Below are 21,260 nucleotides of genomic sequence, written 5' to 3'. Positions count from 1 at the left end.
CCCCCCCTCAGCATGTCTCTAGAATGTCAAGAACAACATTTTTCATTTGTCAAAAAATAAAGCCATTGCTTGGATAGCAAAGAATGCAAGAATCTCCAAGCCCTGCTCTCTCTCTCCTATTTTTCCCAGTTGAGATTCAAACATGTGGACCTCACCCTTTTTTTTTTAAGTTCAAGTAGAATATTCATGGTAAATTCAGTATTTGCCAAAATGCAAGGAAGCCAGCTCTAGCAAATATCTTGAGCAAGCAATCCATGAATGATTTATTAAAAAGCAAGCACTCTTATGTGAAGTGGGTTAAATTTTTACTTGTTTACTGTAAATTTTGAGTCCTCCTTGCATTTAAATTCTTTTTCTTTTTTATTCTCTCTGTCGCTGTACCTGTCTGTCTTTCTTTCTCTCTGACTGTCCCTCTCTTTAACTATACTATTAACTTATATAAACTCTTTCTTTTATTTATTTATTTTGTTTATTTTATTATTATTTTTTATTTTTGTATTTACTTTGTGGTGTCAGTATTTCCTTGTTCTTTTATTTTTTTCTGTCTATTTTCTGTTTTTGTTCACTTTTCTCTTTCCTATTTTCCTTTCGTTATATTAGTTTCTTTCTCAGTTTACCTTCCTGTATCCCTTTTCTTTATATCTTTCCTCTTTTATTTTCTCTGAATTGCCCCTTTTCTATTTTTTATCTTTTCTTAATTGAGCATCTACTGTAAAACCATGATTTCAAATTTTCTATTCGCCATCTTGTTTTCGCTTATAAAATAAAGTGGAAATGTAAGTAAAGTAATAATGCCTTTATAGCATATCAATTATTCATTCGTTCACACTGGAGTGCCCTTTGATGACCAGCGGTGCATTTGATTGCACGAAGAGGGTGTTTAGAGCGTGCTTTATAGCGTAACCGAATCTTAGTGTGAACTGAAATGATGCAGATGAAAGAGAAGTCACTCCTGATTATTTCTGAGAAGTGAGAGGAGCCAATTGTGATGTTAAGAGTTTACCATCTTTTTTTTTTATTCAACAGGCAAAAAGATAGAAGTTGAATGAGAGAGAGAGAGAGAGAGAGAGAGATAGGGAAAGAAAGGAGGATGGGATATGAGAAGTGGGGAGGGAGGGGCTGCTGTGATCTAGATAGATAAAAGAGATGAACAAAGAGTGGGAGTTTATGTCTTAAGTTCGCTCTTCGTACTAGCTATGGCATGACAGCTTTAATCTTACATATTCAAAGGTCCTTAGTTTGAGCCCTAGGTCGTGTCTTTCGCATTGTCACATTCAAGGTTAGTCCCTGATGAAAATACATGTGGAGTGCTGTGAAAGCCCATGACCTACTGTATGTAGGGGAAGGTGGGGTAAGTTTTGACAGTTTTTGCTTTTTGCATGTTAGAATTGATATAAATCTTGTCGAAATAAGTACCTTGCCTTGAAATTTAATTCTTCTGTAATATTTTCCACCTATATATAACTTTCTATCCCCACACTGAAAGTCATCGTGACCTTTGAAAAAAACGATGTCAAGTGGCTCAACTTGCCCTATATATGGGGTCCAAGTTGAGCCACAAAAACTATGTACAAAATGTATGAGGGGAGAACCAGCATGTCAATTTTTGTCTCACCTGCGAAGCAAAGTGAGACTATAGGCGCCGCTTTTCCGACGGCGGCGACGGCGGCGGCGACGGCGGCGGCGGCGGCGTCAACATCAAATCTTAACCTGAGGTTAAGTTTTTGAAATGACATCATAACTTAGAAAGTATATGGACCTAGTTCATGAAAATTGGCCATAAGGTTAATCAAGTATTACTGAACATCCTATTAGAGTTTCATGTCACATGACCAAGGTCAAAGGTCATTTAGGGTCAATGAACTTAGACCATGTTGGAGGAATCAACATCGAAATCTTAACCTGTGGTTAAGTTTTTGAAATGTCATCATAACTTAGAAAATATATGGACCTAGTTCATGAAACTTGGACATAAGGTTAATCAAGTATCACTGAACATCCTGCATGAGTTTCACGTCACATGACCAAGGTCAAAGGTCATTTAGGGTCAATGAACTTTGGCAGAATTGGGGATATCTGTTGAATTCTCATCATAACTTCGAAAGTTTATGGATCTGATTCATGAAACTTGGACATAATAGTAATCAAGCATCACTGAAAATTTTGTGCAAGTTTCAGGTCTCATGATTAAGGTCAAAGGTCATTTAGGGTCAATGAACTTTGGCCGAATCAGGGGTATCTGTTGAATTACCATCATAACTTTGATAGTTTATTGGTCTAGTTCATTAAACTTGGACATTAGAGTAATCGAGTATCACTGAACATCCTGTGCACGTTTCAGGTCACATGACCAAGGTCAAAGGTCAATGAACTTTGGCCGAATTGGGTGTATCTGTTGAATTACCATCATAACTTTGAAAGTTTATGGATCTGATTCATGAAACTTGTACATAAGAGTAATCAAGTATCACTGAATATCCTGTTTTAGTTTCAGGTCACATGATCAAGGTCAAAGGTCATGTAAGGTCAATGAACTTTGGCCATGTTGGGGTTTTTTGGTGAATCTCTGTAAGTTTATTGGTCTAGTTCATAAAAAGTGGACATAAGAGTAACCATGTATCACTGAACATCTTGTGCGAGTTAGAGTAGTATTCAAAGTCAGCACTGCTGCTATATTGAACCGCGTGATGCAGGTGAGACGGCCAGAGGCATTCCACTTGTTTGTTTAAAGTATTTTCACTTGCTAATTCTCTATAAATACTAACATCCTTTAAAAGGAAAAGAGCAGTCATTTAAATTTGCTTCTTTCAGCCAGCATTTCAATCGATTTTTATGGTTCATTTGTTTTTTAAGATACATTACCATAGGAATTACCATGGCTGAACTTGCCCCATGCTGTTTGGCTCAACTTACCCCAGTCCGAACTTAGTGCGATAATTTTGTATCCACACATTTATTATGCATCCATCATATAAAAGACTATGACAAGAATGAAGATCCATACCTGGACTAATAATGTTGTTATCATGTCTTTATTATATTTAAAAACGTGTGTGTTTATAAAGCACTTATCTATTTCACACTCTTTTTTACTTTTTTGGCTGAAATTCATCTTTTTCCCTCTAAAAAACTACTTTTTGTTTCAAAGTTGAAAACAATGTGGTGGGGTTAGGGGTTATGCTATGGGTCATCAATACATGACACCACCACAATGTCTGACTCATTCATTATTGGCCTGGGGCTGGTGGCTCAACTTGCCCCTATGCTCAACTTACCCCGCCTTCCCCTACACATATTGTTATGATAAACTAGACATACACGTACATGTACTGAATGTTTGCTTCATAGCTTGTATGATAAAAGTCCAGTGAATTTTTTCCATCCCAATCCAATAGAATTTGATACATAGCACCTTTTCCTTTCGGTCACAAAGCACTGCGCCCACTTCTCCTTGTTTAGGCCACTAAAACAATAATTTATCACCTTCAGCTCAGTCCACACAATCCATTGTTCTGTTAGCAAACAGATGGTTTTTAATAGCTTTCTTTTTTTATTTTATTCAGATTAAACAGAGCAATGTCATCCGGTCGTTTTGCCCAGGATGTCGGTGTGAAGACAAGTCTTTATACCTTCTTTCCAGAATCAATGCATGCCCAGGATGTCATTGATGATGTAAGTATTAACACTGTACCATGGAAAAGTACACGGGGGTTCCGGGCTCATGCGCCCCTGAAGTGCCCCCGAGAGTCTTGAAAAACTAAAAATCCCATAGGCCTGTATTCTCAAAAGAGGTTTCAATTGTACCATGGTACAAAATCATGGGCTATGGAGACTTATTTCATTAACACGCATCATTTTAAGCACACTTTTTCCAAAGCATGCGTTTCATTGAATTTAAGTTTGTGTATGCAATGAAATAAGCATAATTATGTTAAATAATCTGCATAGTCATTGAAACCTCTCTTGAGAATACAGGCCATAGATAGAGTTGAATGTAAACTGAAATGAAGCAAATTTGATTGGTGAGCTTTTAAAGGGAAAGTTCACCCTGAAGAAAACTTTGTTGTAAAAATAGCAGAAAAAATAATAAAAAATATTGGTGAAGGTTTGAGGAAAATCCGTTAAAGAGTAAGAAAGTTATTAGAGTTCAAAATTTTGGATTTGTGACGTCATAAACGAGCAGCTGCCCCATGTGTTATGTAATATAAAATGTATGAATTTCAAATTTTGTATTGTTCCTGATGACTTAATTTTGTTTTCTTTTCATGATCGGGTGTGACATGATTTGTCTATTGATATACAAAAGTTACAGTGAAAACCATTTTCAATTTTCTGAGAAAATGACATTTCATTGATTTTTTACCATTCGCTATGTAGGAATGCTGCTCGCATATGACGTCACAAATCAAATAATTGAAATTCTAATAACTTTTTAATTATTTGATGAATTTTTCTCAAACCTTCGGCAATATTTTTTATTATTTTTTCTGCTATTTTTACAATAAACATTTTGTCAGGGTGAACTTCCCCTTTAAGTAATGTAGCCCTGGGCCTTGTAACACAAAGGTTTATAGCGCTTTAATTGTACACTTTATTTTCATGATTGATTGTACATTGTAATCAGTCGTAGAAAATGTTCTATGATTGGTCACTAAGCTTTGTGGTACTGCCCACTGGAAATGTTTTTATCATTTTTTATATGAACTGTACCTGTGCCTGATTATCAATTCTGAAGTGATTCATCCTGTCATTCAAATGGTACAAAGTTGAAGTAATGAGTAAAAATTGTTTGCCCATGCATCTATGTCTTGTTCAGGAGGCGTTTAATTAGGGATCTCGATATTAATTCTGTAGATGTATACACACGCAAAAGTGCATGAATGAGGGTATATTTAAATAAAAATGTTGACTTCATTACTTTCTTTTGTAGCTATAATAATGAGATAAATACAATAATGAGTAAGTCATTTGTCAATCTTTAAAAGTTTGTATAAGTGTGAGCATTTGGAAAAAAAAAGAACCTTACAATTCCACATGATGTTTCACCATACACGTAGCACTATTTACTGGAATTCACAGACAACGTACACAATACAGTTTGCAGAGTTCTTTCAAAGTGTACTTGTTTGTACATTGTGCAAATAAAATGTAACAAAATAGGTGTACTGTTAATCACACGAAGGAACACCTTTGCACATCAGTGTTGCAAGATGATGTTTGAATGCTTGTACGTCCCTATTGACAGAAAAAAACATTCAAAAAGATGTTCATTCTATCCAAAGTACATGCACATCAATTGTCAACACTAATAATAATGTCATATTGGTGATTTACAGTATCCACAAATTGCCACATAAAACAAGCAGATCATTGCGTTCATACAAATATCTCAAGCTAGGATCACAAATGAGAATTGCACATTAAAATGCAACGGAAAACACTATCACTGATGCTTTGAAACAATTTTTCATCAATATTTAATCCCCCTTTATTTCAAATCCTACCGTGAGCAATCACAATTCATTTTCTCAACTAGGAGAAAGTTCTTAATATACTCATGATTGAGATATTGGTTGCATCCAGGCGATTTTTAACAATCATGATTCTGCAACATCTTTTCAATGTTACATGTTTTGCGTTCTTAATAATAATAATAGTCCGCATTTATATAGCGCTTAATACATCGGAACGACGTCTCTATAAAGCGTTTTACAGACATATTATTACCCCGTTCATCGGATCCTTGCATGCCCACATACAATGTATGCACCTTCTCCACTCCCTGGGGAGCATTCCAACAAGAGTTCCAAGACTCAATTGCTAGGCATACTACATATAGGCTTTCACATCCTACCGGGTACCCATTTAACACCTGGGTGAAGAGTGGCAAAGTATGGATTAACGCCTTGCCAAAGGACGCTAGGCCATGGTGGGATTCGAACACACGACCCTCTGATTACAAGGCGAGAGTCAGAACCGCTACACCACGACGCTTTATAAGTTTAGTTTTGTGCATGAGTGGAAAATCTATTGAATGCAGCCATGGGTGAAGTATTACATCTTCAAAACAGTATTATTTTTTTTATTCAATCAAAAATACATTCTAAAATAGACCAAAGACTGGCACATAAAAGGTTTGAAAATGATATTAAAGAATACACATAAAGTATGAGATTTGTGAATAAACAAAAATGTTGAATACCAACTACATGTACAGTGTATTGAAGTTATGGAAAAAGTTCTGCAAGTGGTACAATAAGAAATAGTGCACTACAAGTTTTGTACTTTTACACTTGAATATGAAATAAAAGTTCAGAAAAAGGCAAAAATTATACAAAATGGTCAAATTGGTGCTATGAGAAAGTGAATAGGGAAAACAGAATGACTCCAAAATGGTGTTAGGGATTGCATTGACATAAGAAATCAAAATGTGTGTAGTGAATACAGCTTACATTGTTGACTCACTGTACTAGCGTTATAAACATCATTAGATTCAATATTTGCAGGAACAAGACAAATTTGACCCACATGGCTCTTCTCAGTTCATGGATTATAACAGGAAATTATTCATGTGAACTGAACTACATTAATGAACCATGAACTATAGCGTACAAATTTTTTTAGTCCACGATTAAAGGTGGAAATGAGGATTTGAGAATATTTGTTTCCTGAAATGAATACGGTTGTCAAGTTTCACTTTTCAATGATAATAGGTTTATTGCATGGATGAGGCTTGTAAGGCTATGTGAAGTATGCACTTGAGATACACTTACAACTACTGCTGGTTCATATCAATTTGAGCTTTTTTGATAGTGAAATATTTCTGAAAAATCTGGATGATGTAATATGTAGGAAGAAATTGATATGTGTCTCATTTTTTAGAATAATAAAATGTATATTTTAGTTAATGAAATTTTATTTATTGATTGATTACAACCTCATAGACTCACAGCTTTGATAATTCCTATCTAAAATCAGAATCCAAATCTCCCATTACTTTCCTTCTTTCTGCTGAAAATATGTATGCCCTTTAACTTGCTTACCTTTTCTCTATTTAAGTCCAAATACAGGAAACTTTTTTTGCCTGTATACAAAAACATGCATTGAACTTTTTGGGTTTATGTATGCATGTGATCCCAAAGGACTTAATTTTTTACCCCTTCTTTGCCATACAAATCTTTTCACTTTGTCTGAAATATTTTTTAGAGGTCAAGTTCATTTATTTCAACCTTTTTGAAAACTAAATGGAAAGAGATTGTATCATGAACAATGAATGCTTTTTTATTGACATGCACAGGTTTTTGTGTACCGGCATGATTTTTTTTCTTTCTTTTTAGCCATTATAAATCTATAAAATGTATGTCACTCAACATCTATTGGATTGGATGTGCAGCTCATCATTGGCACACAGGGGTCAAATATTGGCTGAAATATGATATTCATGTACAGGTTAATCTGCACAAATCAGATATCTTGGAACCTAAGAATTAACCCTACCGAAATTTGATTTAAATAATCAAAAGAAGCATGTCATGCATGTACGTTGTGCCCAATCTGTTCTGAAATGTTTCTTTGACAGGCAATTATTTGCATAGTGAAAGGTCCAAGTCAGTTTAGCACACTCGACTGTCTAGATGAAATTAAGAAAAGAATAAGAAAAAAATTCAAAGGAACAGCAAATGGAGAAAAGAAATCAGTATTGTAGAAAAGATAGTACTTAAGGTAGTATTATAAAGGCAAAGAGAGGTGAGTTCTCCACATGTCATCGCACGCACCACGAACCGTCCTCTCTGCGCACTTCGATACGAAAGTTAGTTTTGCAGAGAACGCATTTAAAAAAAAAAGTTTTTTTAAAACCAGCAATAAGAGCACCTACAAGGAGAGCAAATTATTTACCGTTGTCTTTGTTCGATAGTTCGGATTTCAAAGTTTCATCCCATATCTTTACATTTTCTTGAAGTGAATAATTTACGCCACAGTGGGCATCGTAGCCGAGAGGACGGGTCGTGGTGAAATCGCGAGGCGCGATAGCGCACTGTATCTGCGCAGAGAGGACGGTTCGTGGTGCTTGCGACGATATGGTAAATGTAAATACATGTAAGTGAAATGATAAGTAGCAATCGAATGAATGTCTAATTGATACTTACAGAATAAGTAATATTGAAGTCATGAATGGAAATATATGTGAAATCGATATTGAAATTAAAAGTTGAATATGTGTTAAAGTATTTTTATTGATCTTTTTTTTTCACAGAGTGCAATGTATGTATACACCATGTTCAAACAGTACGATGTTGATTACATGGAGAGTATTATCAACAGTCAACCTCCACCTATTTATGTTTCAAAAGGCAAAAAATAGTAAGTGAAACATTAGATGCCGTCATGTACCAGGATGATATTACTACAGCTGTGCAGGCATGTTCATGTAATAGAAAGGAGATATTTGATAACATGATCTTGTAACAGACTTCTTTTCAAGCCATTATGAAATAAGTTATGGGTCGGTTTACAGAAACAAGTATAGAGAAATATCGCTAGAGCTGCCAAGGCATGTTATACTGGAGAAGTGATATTTGATTACAGATTCTTTGTAATCGACTACTTTTGCAGCCATTATTACATGTAAGTAAGTTATAGATCAGTTTCAGAGAAGATAATATAGAAGAAAAAAGAAACATGAAACTTTAAGAAGGGTTTTAACTTACATGCCAGTATCCTGCTATTGAACTTAATCTGTTTTACAAGTACTTCTTCTTTTTATTTGTTCTTTGTTTCTGTTTTTCACTTATTGCTTCCTTGTAGTCATGTTGGAATACATTAATGAATCAGGTGTCCTTTTGCTGACATGCACCCCCCCCCCATCCTTTACAGGTACTCCCCCTTTTTGCATGAATTTGCCATCCTGTTTGCGGTGATGAAATGTACAAGCACAGATACACGTATGGACATTGCTTAGAAAAATGCCCATAAACATACCTCAATAGCCTAGCTTATTATACTTATGAAGAAACATGTTTTAATAGATTCATTTGGCCTCTGTACAAAACCTTGGTCATTTGGTCAGAATCTTATTAGAATTCATATTGTATTTATGTAATTTTGGAATTCATCTTTCAAGATTCTGTTGCCATTCTCTCTGCTTTCTCCCACGTTCATGAATATTTGTTTCTATTTGTTTTTTTCCTTGATCTTTTATTTCTGTCCCTTGTGTCTTCCATCTCTTATGTCATTCTTTCTCTGGCCTAAATCTTTCTTCTCCTTTCCTCTTTCTTTCTCTCTTGCTATCATGCTCTCATCTCCGTCTTTCGTTCTCCTCTATCTCTTTCTCTCTTTTGCCTGTCTTTCTCCCCTCACCCCCTCTCACTCTCTCTTGTTCTTTCCTCTTTATATCTCTCCTTTACTATCATACTCTCTCCTCCGTCTTTCATTCTCTCTCCTCTATCGTTCTCTTTCTTATGCCTCCCCCTCTCACTCTCTGTCGTTCTTTCCTCTGTCTTTCTCTCTCTATCATTTCTCTATCTTTTTCTCTCCTCTTTATTTCTTCCTACTATTTCTTTCTCCATGCAGTAAACTGAAGAAGCCACCTATACCCCCTGACAGGCTAAAGCTCTTACATCCAGACTTCTCCCGTTATGTCTTTACAAGATACCTAGATGGCAAATCACATAGACCAACCACAGGTGAGTCCCGGTTCGTACTCGCTCTCCTTCAGGGAAAAAATTACAAAGGGGCTGGGGGGCAAGTTAGCCCCGAAATGCTCAAAAGAGCACCAGAAACTATAAAAAGGAGCCCTGGAAGTTCCCATTCATCGCAATGTAAGCTTATCCGATGTTGAAAATTTTATTAGGCAGTAAGTTGTAAAAAATAGACCTTAAAAAAGATTGCTCTCCTTGAGGCTGTTCTCACTACGTTCCAACAACTAGTTTACTGGAAACTAGTTTAGTGGAAACTAGTTTAACGCGTAGTGAAAACGATCAAAGTGGTCTTGGAAGTGATCTTCCAAACCAGTTTGGAAAACCACCTCGCGATGTAGTTTTCAAGATCACTTTGCCTCGTTAAACTGGTTTTAGCGTAAGTGAGGACACAACCGTTCTTCGGGAAGTGATCTTCGCACATTTTGAGCGCGGTACTCCACACAACAGGTGTAGAATGCCTATGCTGCAGTTTCGAATTTCGCGCGAAACGTGTCACCCCACTGAGAGCGTTTCCATAGCAACAAGAGCGCTTTACGTGAAGTGAATTTGAAAACCACTTTTGTGTGATCACGTGGGAACGCTAGCAAAGCGATCTTCCAAAGTGGTTTCCTGAATCGGTTTCCAGTGAACTAGTTTTAGAAAGCGTAATGAGAACGGCCTCCTTGATGGTTTGCCCTACAAGGTCTTATCCAGCTTGGGTGTGGCCTTGTGGAGTGTGCCATATTGTAGGATGATACTTTTCTGCTTTTGATATGGAAAAATAAATGTAAATGATTCTGAATCAATCCAGATCATCTTCTGTAGTCATCTGGCATGGATTTCTGGTGACAGGACATTTGCTCCGGTGACAATTGCTCTGGGCTTTATTTCATCTAAGAAAGGGTTGGGGTTGGAGGAGGTTTTTATGTTAGGTTTAGAATGGGGTATAATGTTGAATTTGGTAATTTCATTAGTGTGTGGAATTTACAGCAGAGCATTTGTCGCTGGAGCAAATGTCATTGAACCGTTTGTGATGCAAAAATGTGTGTTGATAGATCTAACCTGATCCTGCTTGTTTAATATGAATAGATCTTGACTGATCTAGAATAACCACACTCACAAGAGCAATTAGTTCTAGACTGATCTAGACCTAGTCCAGATTGGAGGTTAAAGAGGGGAAATGGATGGATTGACACGGGGTTAGGAATGGGAATTAGGAGGCCCTCTGTGTTTAATAGCTTTGAGAAAGAGTGCTTCCACACACAACATCCAATCGAGACTAATCTAGACCTAATCTCTGGTTGAGTTTGATTAGACATCAAACCTGTCGAGCAATGAATTCTAGAGCCCATATTCTGAAGTGCAGCATAACTCTTACGAAAAGCTGAAAATGTCATAAATTTTTGTTTACCTAGTATATTTCAAAATTTTACTCTGCTCTTTCATTAAATTCAGTTCAAGTTGATTAATAGCAGATTATGGTCTGCTTGTTTCTCCGTAACTAAATGTTAAAGGACAAGTCCACCCCAACAAAACCTTGATTTGAATAAAAAGAGAAAAATTCAACAAGCATAACACTGAAAATTTCATCAAAATCGGATGTAAAATAAGAAAGTTATGACATTTCAAAGTTTCGCTTCATTTCACAAAAACAGTTATATGAACGAGCCAGCTACATCCAAATGAGAGAGTCGATGATGTCATTCACTCACTATTTCTTTTGTTTTTTATTGTTTGAAATATGAGATATTTTGATTTTCTCGTCATTGTCATGTGAAATGAAGTTTCATTCCTCCCTGAACACGTGGAATTCCATTATTTTAACATTTTGTGCTTCAGGCAAGGAGGTCCTAATCGTCAAATTCGTAAAAATTGAAATATTGTATAATTCAAACAATAAAAAACAAAAGAAATAGTGAGTGATTGACATCATCAACTCTCTCATTTGGATGTAACTGGCTCGTTCATATAACTATTTTGTTAAAAATAAGCGAAACTTTGAAATGGCATAACTTTCTTATTTTACATCCAATTTTGATGAAATCTTCAGCATTGTGCTTGTCTGATTTTTCTCTGTTGATTCAAATCAACATTTTTCTGAGGTGGACTTGACCTTTAATTTAGAACTATGAGTTGTTAAAAGTGATGGATCAGTTGCAAATGATTGCAATTAATAGTTTTTGTGCAACATCATTCAAAAGGTGATTTTTAGGCCCTCTGATCAATATTAACGTCATCCATGAAATTGATCTTAGTCTCAGCCAAGCAGATACAACGATTTCAGTAGCTTACAACATCTTATATTACATTGAGACATGTTGCACACACCCCAATCGCGTAAATCTTGTGAAGCATTGTTGCATCGAATTTGAAAAGGATGTTTTTATGTACACTGCTAACAATTACTCAGACGTTCGAAGAATAAATTACGTTATTTGCAGAACAATCAACTTTATAGTCACAAAGTACAACATGCCCTGCCTTCCCCAAACAATAAAATATGAGAAATTAAATGCAAAGTACACCCTAGCAACAAGTTTATTTTAGTAATATAGAAAATTCACACAAACAGAAACATTTTTTTTTAAATGTCATTATTAATTCAAATATGTAAAAAAGGAGAGAAATAGCATTTTTCTATTTTTATTATTTTCTTTACAACACAGCACAAGCAATATGAAAATCTGGGGGAAAATGATGAACTGTAGAAGCTATTAGTTTCCTGAAGGATTTATTTTTGCGAATTTCACTTTAACTGCCAAATGACTACAAATTTTTTGCGGAAATATTAACACATTTGGCTCTCGGGCTTATCTCCCAACAGCAAGCTTTGCTGTATGGTGAACTACCTGAGATATTCACATCTATATGTACTACAAAATATAAAAGGTTGAAAAACTATAGTGTTGATTCAAGAAGTTAGAATTTTTTTTTTCTTTCTCAAACAAACTCAGAGCCTAAAAATGTGACATCATATTTTTGTCAGTTGAATTCAGTGAATTAACCCTTTGCGCGCTGATGTTGCATTTTTCCACATTTGTACAATTAAACTCAACAATTGTAATAATTAGTTTTCTCCCCTAACTTCATATTAGAGAAGCTGAAAAATGGCAAATGTTCTTGGACAACATCAATATGATAATTATATCAATTGTTAAAAATGAAAATCTTGATTCAAAGAAAATTACATGGAAACAATTGTCATTATTATTCCCCAAAAATTGATTCAGCATGCAAAGAGTTAACAATATGCTGGCTGTCTTAGATCGACCGGATATGCTGTTAATATCATCCAGGAGATGGGAGACAAATTTGCCCGCATATTTCTTCACGAAATTTAGACCGTTTTTGGTGAATTCTTGCCATATGGTTTTTATTCTAAAACATCACAGTCACATTACAGTACACTAGCACTGTGCGCTGCCTGCGCCTGTGTGCGATGTTGACCCCAAATGAGAAATTTGGCCTGTTTGCTACAACTGATGGATGAGCACCATATTGTGAATCCACCGAATGATAGGGGTATTAATATTACACAGCCCAGATCTCTCCTTTTTATATTCTTCTTTCTCGCTTCATTCCTTTCCCTCTTTTTTCCTCGTTTTTTTCACTAATTGAAATATCCTAAGTGTAATGGTTTGTCACCCCCCCCCCCCTTTGCACTACCCCTGATTGTTAAGTCACTACTTTGATCTGAATCTTTAAGACAAGCTGTGTTTAGAGTTCAAATGGCATGTCATTAAAAATATTTATATTCTTCATACTAAGAATCTTGCTTTAGGATAGGTCAGATGTCAGTCACGTGATAAAGGGTAGTGTTCCCCATCAATCATTACTCACAGTGTTGGACCTTTTTTGTTTCGCTGATCTTTTTCAGCCTATAGTTTCATATTACGTTATGAATTAGTTTGAGTACACATGAAATGAAGAGGTCATTGTCACTCGATTTTTAAAATCCTTTTTCTCCATCGCCTGCAGCGACGATTGCGCAAAATAAAAATGCATTGCTGCTCAATCGTTTTATTGTGAAGTGATGGTAAAATTCCTTTGTAAGGTCTCAATAAACCTTGCTGGAGCAAGATCTCGGATACTTGCGCACAGTGTACTACAATCGCGCTAGCATTAAAGTCAAGCATAATCGTCTCAATCAATTTTTTTGAATAATAATATAGGTATTTATTTTGGGCACATATCCACCCTGTTAGGTGCTCAAGGCGCACCTATATTACCCAGCTAAGCTAGGCGTTCATAGCGCACACAGGTTTTTAAGGAATTACTTCCTACCGGTACCCATTTACCTCACCTGGGTTGAGTGCAGCACATTGTGGATCAGTTTCTTGCTGAAGGAAATTACGCCATGGCTGGGATTCAAACCCACGACCCTCTGTTTCAAAGTTTGAAGACTAATCCACTGGGCCACAACGCTCCACAAGGAAATCTGGATTTTAAAAAAATCAAATTCTTCGCATAGAGATGTATTGATATTGGTTTCTCTGTTTAGAGCGGTTCCCAATGCAAAGAAAAGGGAAATAATCACCTGTTGATTTCAGATGACAAGGCAAACTATCACTTCTTTGGCAAGCTAGATGTACTCTCTATCTTTCCTCAGCTTCACTTTGGAAACATGGCTACATCCAGCTTGCCTCGTGAGAGTTTGCCCATCACCTTTACCAACAGTCATTATTTGCTTAATATAGAATGCCTAGTTACGGCATGCATGCTTGTTGGTAATCATGCTTTATACGCGCGGGTTTGTGTAGACTTACAATATATCACGTTGGAAGGGTGGGGTGTGTGTTGGTGTTGAATCAACCTAAAGTCATTCCTTTTTGAGAGTATAGAAAAATCTTTGAAACATTGGAGTATGAAAGTGCTACAATAATATTGCATCAATCATTCAGGCCTGTTAATAACTAATCCATTTGTTTCCAGTAATTTCCCGTTATTAAGATTTTTTTTATCAACCATAAAGAGGAGCACTTGATGAAAAATAAATCAGCCCATATATGTATTTGTGTGGTGGGGTATGGGTGTGTGTATGGGTGTGAGAGTAATATAGTTTTTATACGCCTGTCCTACAGGACGTATTATGGTATCACGCTAGGTGTCCGTCCGTTAACTTTTCCTTGTAAATGAGATAACTTCAGTTTAACTTAACCTAAGCTCAGGTAGTTTGGTGTGTACATGTATGATACTAGCATGGATCCCAGAAAGCCTATTGATTTTGAGGTCAAAAGATCACTTTTCTTGCTTGACCAATAACTCCGTTTTCCATGTTACAGGGGGGGGGGCAATATTATGTGCTCCCATAGCGACACTCTTGTTCAACACTTGTAATTCCACTATGTTTGAATATACGAATGCTATTTCATGTCTTAATTGAAAAAAAATGTGAGGGAGACACACCTGACATCAAGCAGAATAATTTGCGCCGCACGAATAGGACTCCTTTTTTCATTTTCAGAAGTTGGCAGGCCTGAATTATGTTATATACATAGGGATGGATTTTATAATCATGTAAAAATTGACCTAGCACCAACACCAAAAGGTCAACACTGACTTGAAATTACCCAATGCACTAAAATGATATTGGTTAGTATTAATTTGTTGAAATCTTTTTATAATCCAATGTTTTCTTTTTCTGTATGCAATCAGGTGCCTTAGTAGTGATGCTAGCAGTCCACATTTGCGACGAGGTAACAATCTATGGGTTCGGTTACGACCAGCGCTTCACGCTACACTACTACGACAAAAACTTTGTAAACCACACCGACAAATCCACGGCCCTTCACGATATCGACAACGAGAGAGGACTTTGGAACAAGCTGCACGAAGAGGGAGTTATCCGATTTTTCAAACGGGACTTATGACGGGAATAAAAACTATTCATGTTTATCTGTGTGTGGTTACGAACAACGTTTCAAATTCCACTTTTAATGGGATCATCATCATCCTCTTACAAAATCAAGGCCCTTTCACAATATCAATTAAAAAAATGCAGCGGCTGTCGAAGTATCACAAGAGGGCGCTATCAGCTTCAACATGTCTTATGAGAGGACGACCAAGTATTTGATCTCATCTTGTAACAAGTCCTCACAGTTTTGTCTTATGTAATCCACTAACATGGGAATTCTGTGCTCTGTTATGAATAACAGTAAATTGCAAATATTCTATGATGGGCGATATGTCTCAAAGAATATTGTAATGGATGCCTCTTCTTAAACTACCAGGGAGGTGTTTCACAAAGATTTGAGTGTGATTTAGAGTCGCACCTTAATGCTGACGCGTACATGATATGCAACGCGCAATCTTATAGATTTATACGCAGTAGTGCACGTCCTCTTGGCATGATCTGACCAATGTGGTCATGCCTTTCATAACGCAAGCAACTCGGCATTTAATTGTGAATCTGAGTCATACTTAAATCTTTGTGAAACACCCCCCTGTTCATATAAGCTAATACTCTGATCATATGATTGATACCAACAAATGTAGCAAACATGTCACAGTTATAATCTTATTTTCAATTTTCTTCACTCAACGTTATGGTAGTGGTAAAAGAGATGGTTTTTGTCTGTCATGATTCATTTCCATCCATGTGGATTTCATCAACTAGGCAAAAACAGCCCCTGTTCAATCAAACAGAGGTTCGGAAACATGCGGCTCATACAAGGAGTTAGGGGGATAAAGAAGAAATGACTGTGAACATTGGTTCGACCCCAAACTCTCTGTCTGATCAGGGTCCTGTTTCAAAATGACTTGCAATAGTAACAAATGCACAATTTCTACAACCAGTGGACTATCAACCAATCAGATTAAAGGATTTCAGTAGCTTGTAACTGTTATTGCAAATTGTTCACTATAACCAGTTTTTGAAACAGGGCCCCAGAAATTTCCAGCTGCACTGCAATCCAATGAAGCAATATATGGAGAGTAATTATGGCATATTTTCCAACAGTTCATTGTCTCAGTAAATAGCAAATTAGCACTTCACAAATTAACACAATTTCAATGGTCACATTTTACACACCTCTACAGGCTAATACACATCCAGTGTTTTAACATTTATCACAATTACATTTCTTGTACAAAATTTGTCTTGTGCCAAATATAGTACTAAAGTGTACCACTTAAAAATGTTTGTACCTACATTCCATTATGAATATTGTATAGGTGTATGATGAAGTTCAATTAATGGAATGTATATGTTGTAGCATGTAGCTCAGGTAGCAAAGAAATATACAATGATATGAAAACAGGACAATCTTTTTATAATCTCAATTCACCTGGATTAAAGTATGTAGAGATTATCTCCTGCAGTAATTGTAATTGAACAATAATAGATTCACGAAGTTCACCGAAAGAAAGCAACACTGAAATTGCAGCATTATGTAGCAAGCGATAAAGATATGGATGTTTCATAACATAAATGACATTGTATTATGTTCTCTGTTTATAAAGGTTTCCATGGCGAAGAAAGCATGGAGTGGTTTAACGGTACACCATCTCTTCTTTCATAGGCATGTGTTGGTCCTGAACAAGAAAGTGTTTGGATTTTCCTGTAACGACTACTTAATCGTTGACAACTAGAGCCATTGTTGCTTCATCTTTTGGCAGGAATATTACGCAGTTTTTACCCCTCCTCTTTCTCATTTGTCAGCTTAGACCAAAAAATGGAGTGACCAGCAAAAAAAAGTGATTTTATGCACAGCAGCCCGCAGATCAAATCCAATGTACCCAGCTTTTGTTTAGCTATAAATCATTGAATATGCACAGAATTATTTTTTTTTTAAATTGCAATAAATGTATGGTGCAAATTGTGTTCCTGTTCACTTGGTAGAGACCACCAAAATAAGGTGCGTATTTTTATGCTATTATACATGTAAGTATGAACTTTGTGATCTAGTTTTCATGTTTCCAGTTTGACACCAAATATATGAATTGGACAGTTTATAGTTAACCAAAGTCTAATACATTATAGGGTGGGGTACTGAAGATATATTTATATTTTTTTAAACAAAAGTATGAACGTTTGTATAGGTCAATTCTATGTTATGTATCATTTTGAGTCTCTCTCTGTCTCCTATCTTGCTCTGTCTGTCTCTCACAGTTTCCTTTCTCTATTAATCAACTGCTTTCTGTCTATCCATCTCTATAAAGCTTGTCTCCCCTTTACTTCATTTGTTCTCTCTATCTCTTAATTTCTCTTTCGTCCTCTATCTCTGCTTCTCTCTCTGTTTTATGCTGTCTCTCTATCTCTCTTTTTGTTTCTCCATCTCTATCACCCTCTCTGTTTCTCCATCTCTCTCTCCCTGTCTACAGGACTCACATTCAGCACATACCCATGATTTATTGCAAATGTGTTACCATTAGGAGAATAAACTGGGCTTTTTGAAAATACCAACATTAAATATTTATTTCACCAAAAGACTTAAGTAATTGGATATGAATGTTTAACTTTATCATGAATAATATTCTGCTTCATAAGGTGGGGGGAAGTATTATCTTTATTCTCTAATAACAATCTTTCATGCATTATGGTGCACATAACAGGTTTTGTAAAACTAGCTGGTTGCATTTATTGTTTCCATTTTATATTTTTGTATGTTTTTTTGAAGAGTAATATTGTGTTAATAACCAAAGTAATTATAGAAATTGGTGTACCATAGTGGAAAATGACTACATCATGTGAATTCTCAATATATATTTCAAATTGTGTTTGTTTTGTTTTTAACTTCTGTTTATAATGTTATAATTAAATATGTATATGTATGTTGTGAGAATTGTTAAAATGAAGCCCACCTAGCCCTCCCACTTCCTCAGGCCCCTGCAGTCCATGGTGATGCATATTAAGTTACGATGGTTACTCGGCTGAGCTTGGGTCATGCGTGATGCCCCACAATGCTCAATGCCCGTTCACTTGCACTGTGAAGGGGCTCCATGACATTTGCTCTAATGGAAAATCTGCACGTTATGCCAAAGATATTAAAACCTAACCTCCAGAACTAAATAAACCACTATTCCTTGTCTTGATGCTATTCTGAATCCAAACTTTTATTTCAATTCTAACTCTATCCCTATACCCTCTGAGATATTTATAAGACCAGAGGAAATGTCGCAGGAGCATATGTCGTGCCACCGTTGTATCTTTATATGCATCACCATGGACTGCAGGGGCTGCGGAAATGGGAGGGCTTGGTGGGCTTCACCCCTCCTCCACTTTTTTTTCCAAAACCCGTGTACAAAAACGTAAAAATGAACATCTGATTGTGATTTTTGCATGGTCACCCCCCCCCCCCCTAAACTTTTTGGCTCAGCCCTCCACTTTCAAAAGTGTTGCACAGCCTCTGGACTGTATGCATTTTGTTGCATCATATTGGAGCATGTGGATGGATATGCATACTCTGAAATGTAGATTTACAGATCCCTTAATGTTCATGGGATTAGAATCATTTCAGGAAGAAGGATTTATCACCAAACATAATATTCTTTGTTGTAACTGTTTTTGTCGTGTTTTCTTACTTTTTAGTTGATAATTTGGATTGTCTTCCATATCTTTTGTCCTTGTTTTAGTTTATCTGTACACATTCATATAGATTATTGCCTTTATACATGGACATGCAGAATAAGTTTGGCTTTAATAACTTTCATCTTGCCCTTGGAATTTTTCTCTCTATTCAGTCAAACACATGTTTTGGTCTTATTCATATTTGAAATGTGTACATAGTATATATATATATGTTATGTCATCATAGTTCAACGATGATTGTTCCCTTGTCTGAATGAGTACTTTGGAATTTACCACTCTTTGACCTGCAAAAACTTATTTAAAAACTCTCATTATGAAATGTTACACTTCATTGTCGTCAAAGGAAAATCTAATTGTAGTTATCATTTTAATATTTTGATAACTCTGGTTTCTATTTTTTTTTCTGTTAGGTTTCTTTCACATGAAAATATGCTGATGTGAAATTCTAAATGACCTATACCACCGATGTAGAAATATCTTGAACTGCTTTGAATTACAAAATATTATGAATTGCTCCTTATCTGTAAAATACTTAGCTAGATTAACAATAAGATATGGTCAAAGATATATTGCTATACTTTAAAAAATATTTCATGTTGCATTTTGGAAGGTAATAGTTTTTACTGTAAATGCTGCAATGTAGAGCACCATTGTCCTATGTGTAATATTGCTAAATATTACCATCTAAATATTATTCACTCTTATCTGAAATTTAACCATTTCACAATGTATTCAGTGTAAGTAATGTGATTATACATTAACTTGAAATTACTTTATTTATTCATAGGAATGATGAAGGTAACATACAATTATTATCTGAAATGATCTTGGTATTAAACACATTGAAAAACTTATAATTCATCATCCAATGAAATGAATGCAAAATAAAAATGACAAATATTATTTTATGTGTGTGAAATAATAATTTCTGTTGTATCATATAAACAATCTTATCAAATAATCCTTAATGAATTGGAACAGTTACGTTTTATATTGTATTCTCTGTTTTTTAGGAAATAGCCAGTGTCAAATGTCTTGAACAAAAGTTAAATCATATCAAGTGATGTAATTTGTAAATATACAACTCAATACAAAAAATCAAACTCAAACTGCTTTTTCAATCTTAGTTTAGGAGCTTGGACTTAGTATATTATACATATATTGTGTATACTTGGAATTTCAATCATGAGAACATTTGGTGGTCTTTATCCATTAATAGTATCCTTGTCTCAACTAACACTCGTTTTCCATCAAACAACAAGCACAGTATTTTGAGGATTGTTTCCAAAGACGATAAATTTGCCAAATTATGATGATGAGAAGTGATATAAACTGAAGTCTTTGTGCAGATCTTCTTAGATATAAGAATATCCGTGCGAAGTATTGTATTTTTTTTGTAGTTAGGATTAAATGTAGAAATAAATGATGACAGTAGATCAGTTTTTATCTCTTGTGAAAAGTACTCCTTGTTGACATTCCATGTCAGGTACTTAATTTTATATTGAAGTGCTTGAAAGTATAGATTTATGGTGTGACTATAAAGATACACATTTTATATGCTGTTTATTGCGATACATCCTTTTAAGGGGCTATCATGTTGGGGTTATATCATTAAACTGTTTGTAATGTTATGATTGGTATTTTGAGAATGACTGGTGTATGGTTTTATTCCTTGATAATTGTCCATCAAACAATATCTGCATATTTCAAATTCTGCTGATGTAATGAAACACTCTCCTGACTTTGCAGTTGTTCGGAAGATTCTGTGTAACTTCATGGACAGTTTTATGAAAGGACCCCCTGGGGGAGGTTTCACTAATGTTCAAGTATGATTTAAAGGGATGGTCCGGGCTGAAAGTATTTATAGCTTATTTAAAATTGAGTAGAATTCACTGAGCAAAATGCTGAAAATTTCATCAAAATCAGATAACAAATAAAGTTATTGAATTTAAAGTCTAGCAATATTTTGTGAAAACAGTCGTCATGAATATTAATCAGGTGGGCTGATGATGTCATATCTCCACTTGTTCTTTTGTATTTGATTATATGAAGTT

At 35.5% G+C, this 21,260-nt stretch overlaps 1 protein-coding gene across 1 annotated transcript in view; it reads left to right on the top strand.

The window, feature by feature from the left end:
* LOC121425872 (alpha-N-acetylgalactosaminide alpha-2,6-sialyltransferase 2-like) overlaps window positions 1–20,297 on the top strand; it is a 62,755-nt gene extending 42,458 nt beyond the window's left edge. Inside the window, exons 5-8 of the mRNA XM_041621955.1 lie at window positions 3,564–3,672; window positions 8,255–8,361; window positions 9,571–9,683; window positions 15,333–20,297. Of these exons, the coding sequence (XP_041477889.1) occupies window positions 3,564–3,672; window positions 8,255–8,361; window positions 9,571–9,683; window positions 15,333–15,547 (544 nt within the window). The 3' untranslated portion in view covers window positions 15,548–20,297. The remainder of the gene's footprint in view (window positions 1–3,563; window positions 3,673–8,254; window positions 8,362–9,570; window positions 9,684–15,332) is intronic.
* The last annotated feature ends 963 nt before the right edge of the window (window positions 20,298–21,260 follow it).

The sequence above is a fragment of the Lytechinus variegatus genome, chromosome 13 (assembly GCF_018143015.1).
Source record: "Lytechinus variegatus isolate NC3 chromosome 13, Lvar_3.0, whole genome shotgun sequence".
In the NCBI taxonomy this organism is placed as follows: domain Eukaryota; kingdom Metazoa; phylum Echinodermata; class Echinoidea; order Temnopleuroida; family Toxopneustidae; genus Lytechinus; species Lytechinus variegatus.
Note: the sequence above shows the minus strand (reverse complement) of the source record. Positions and strands in the feature narration are given on the sequence as shown.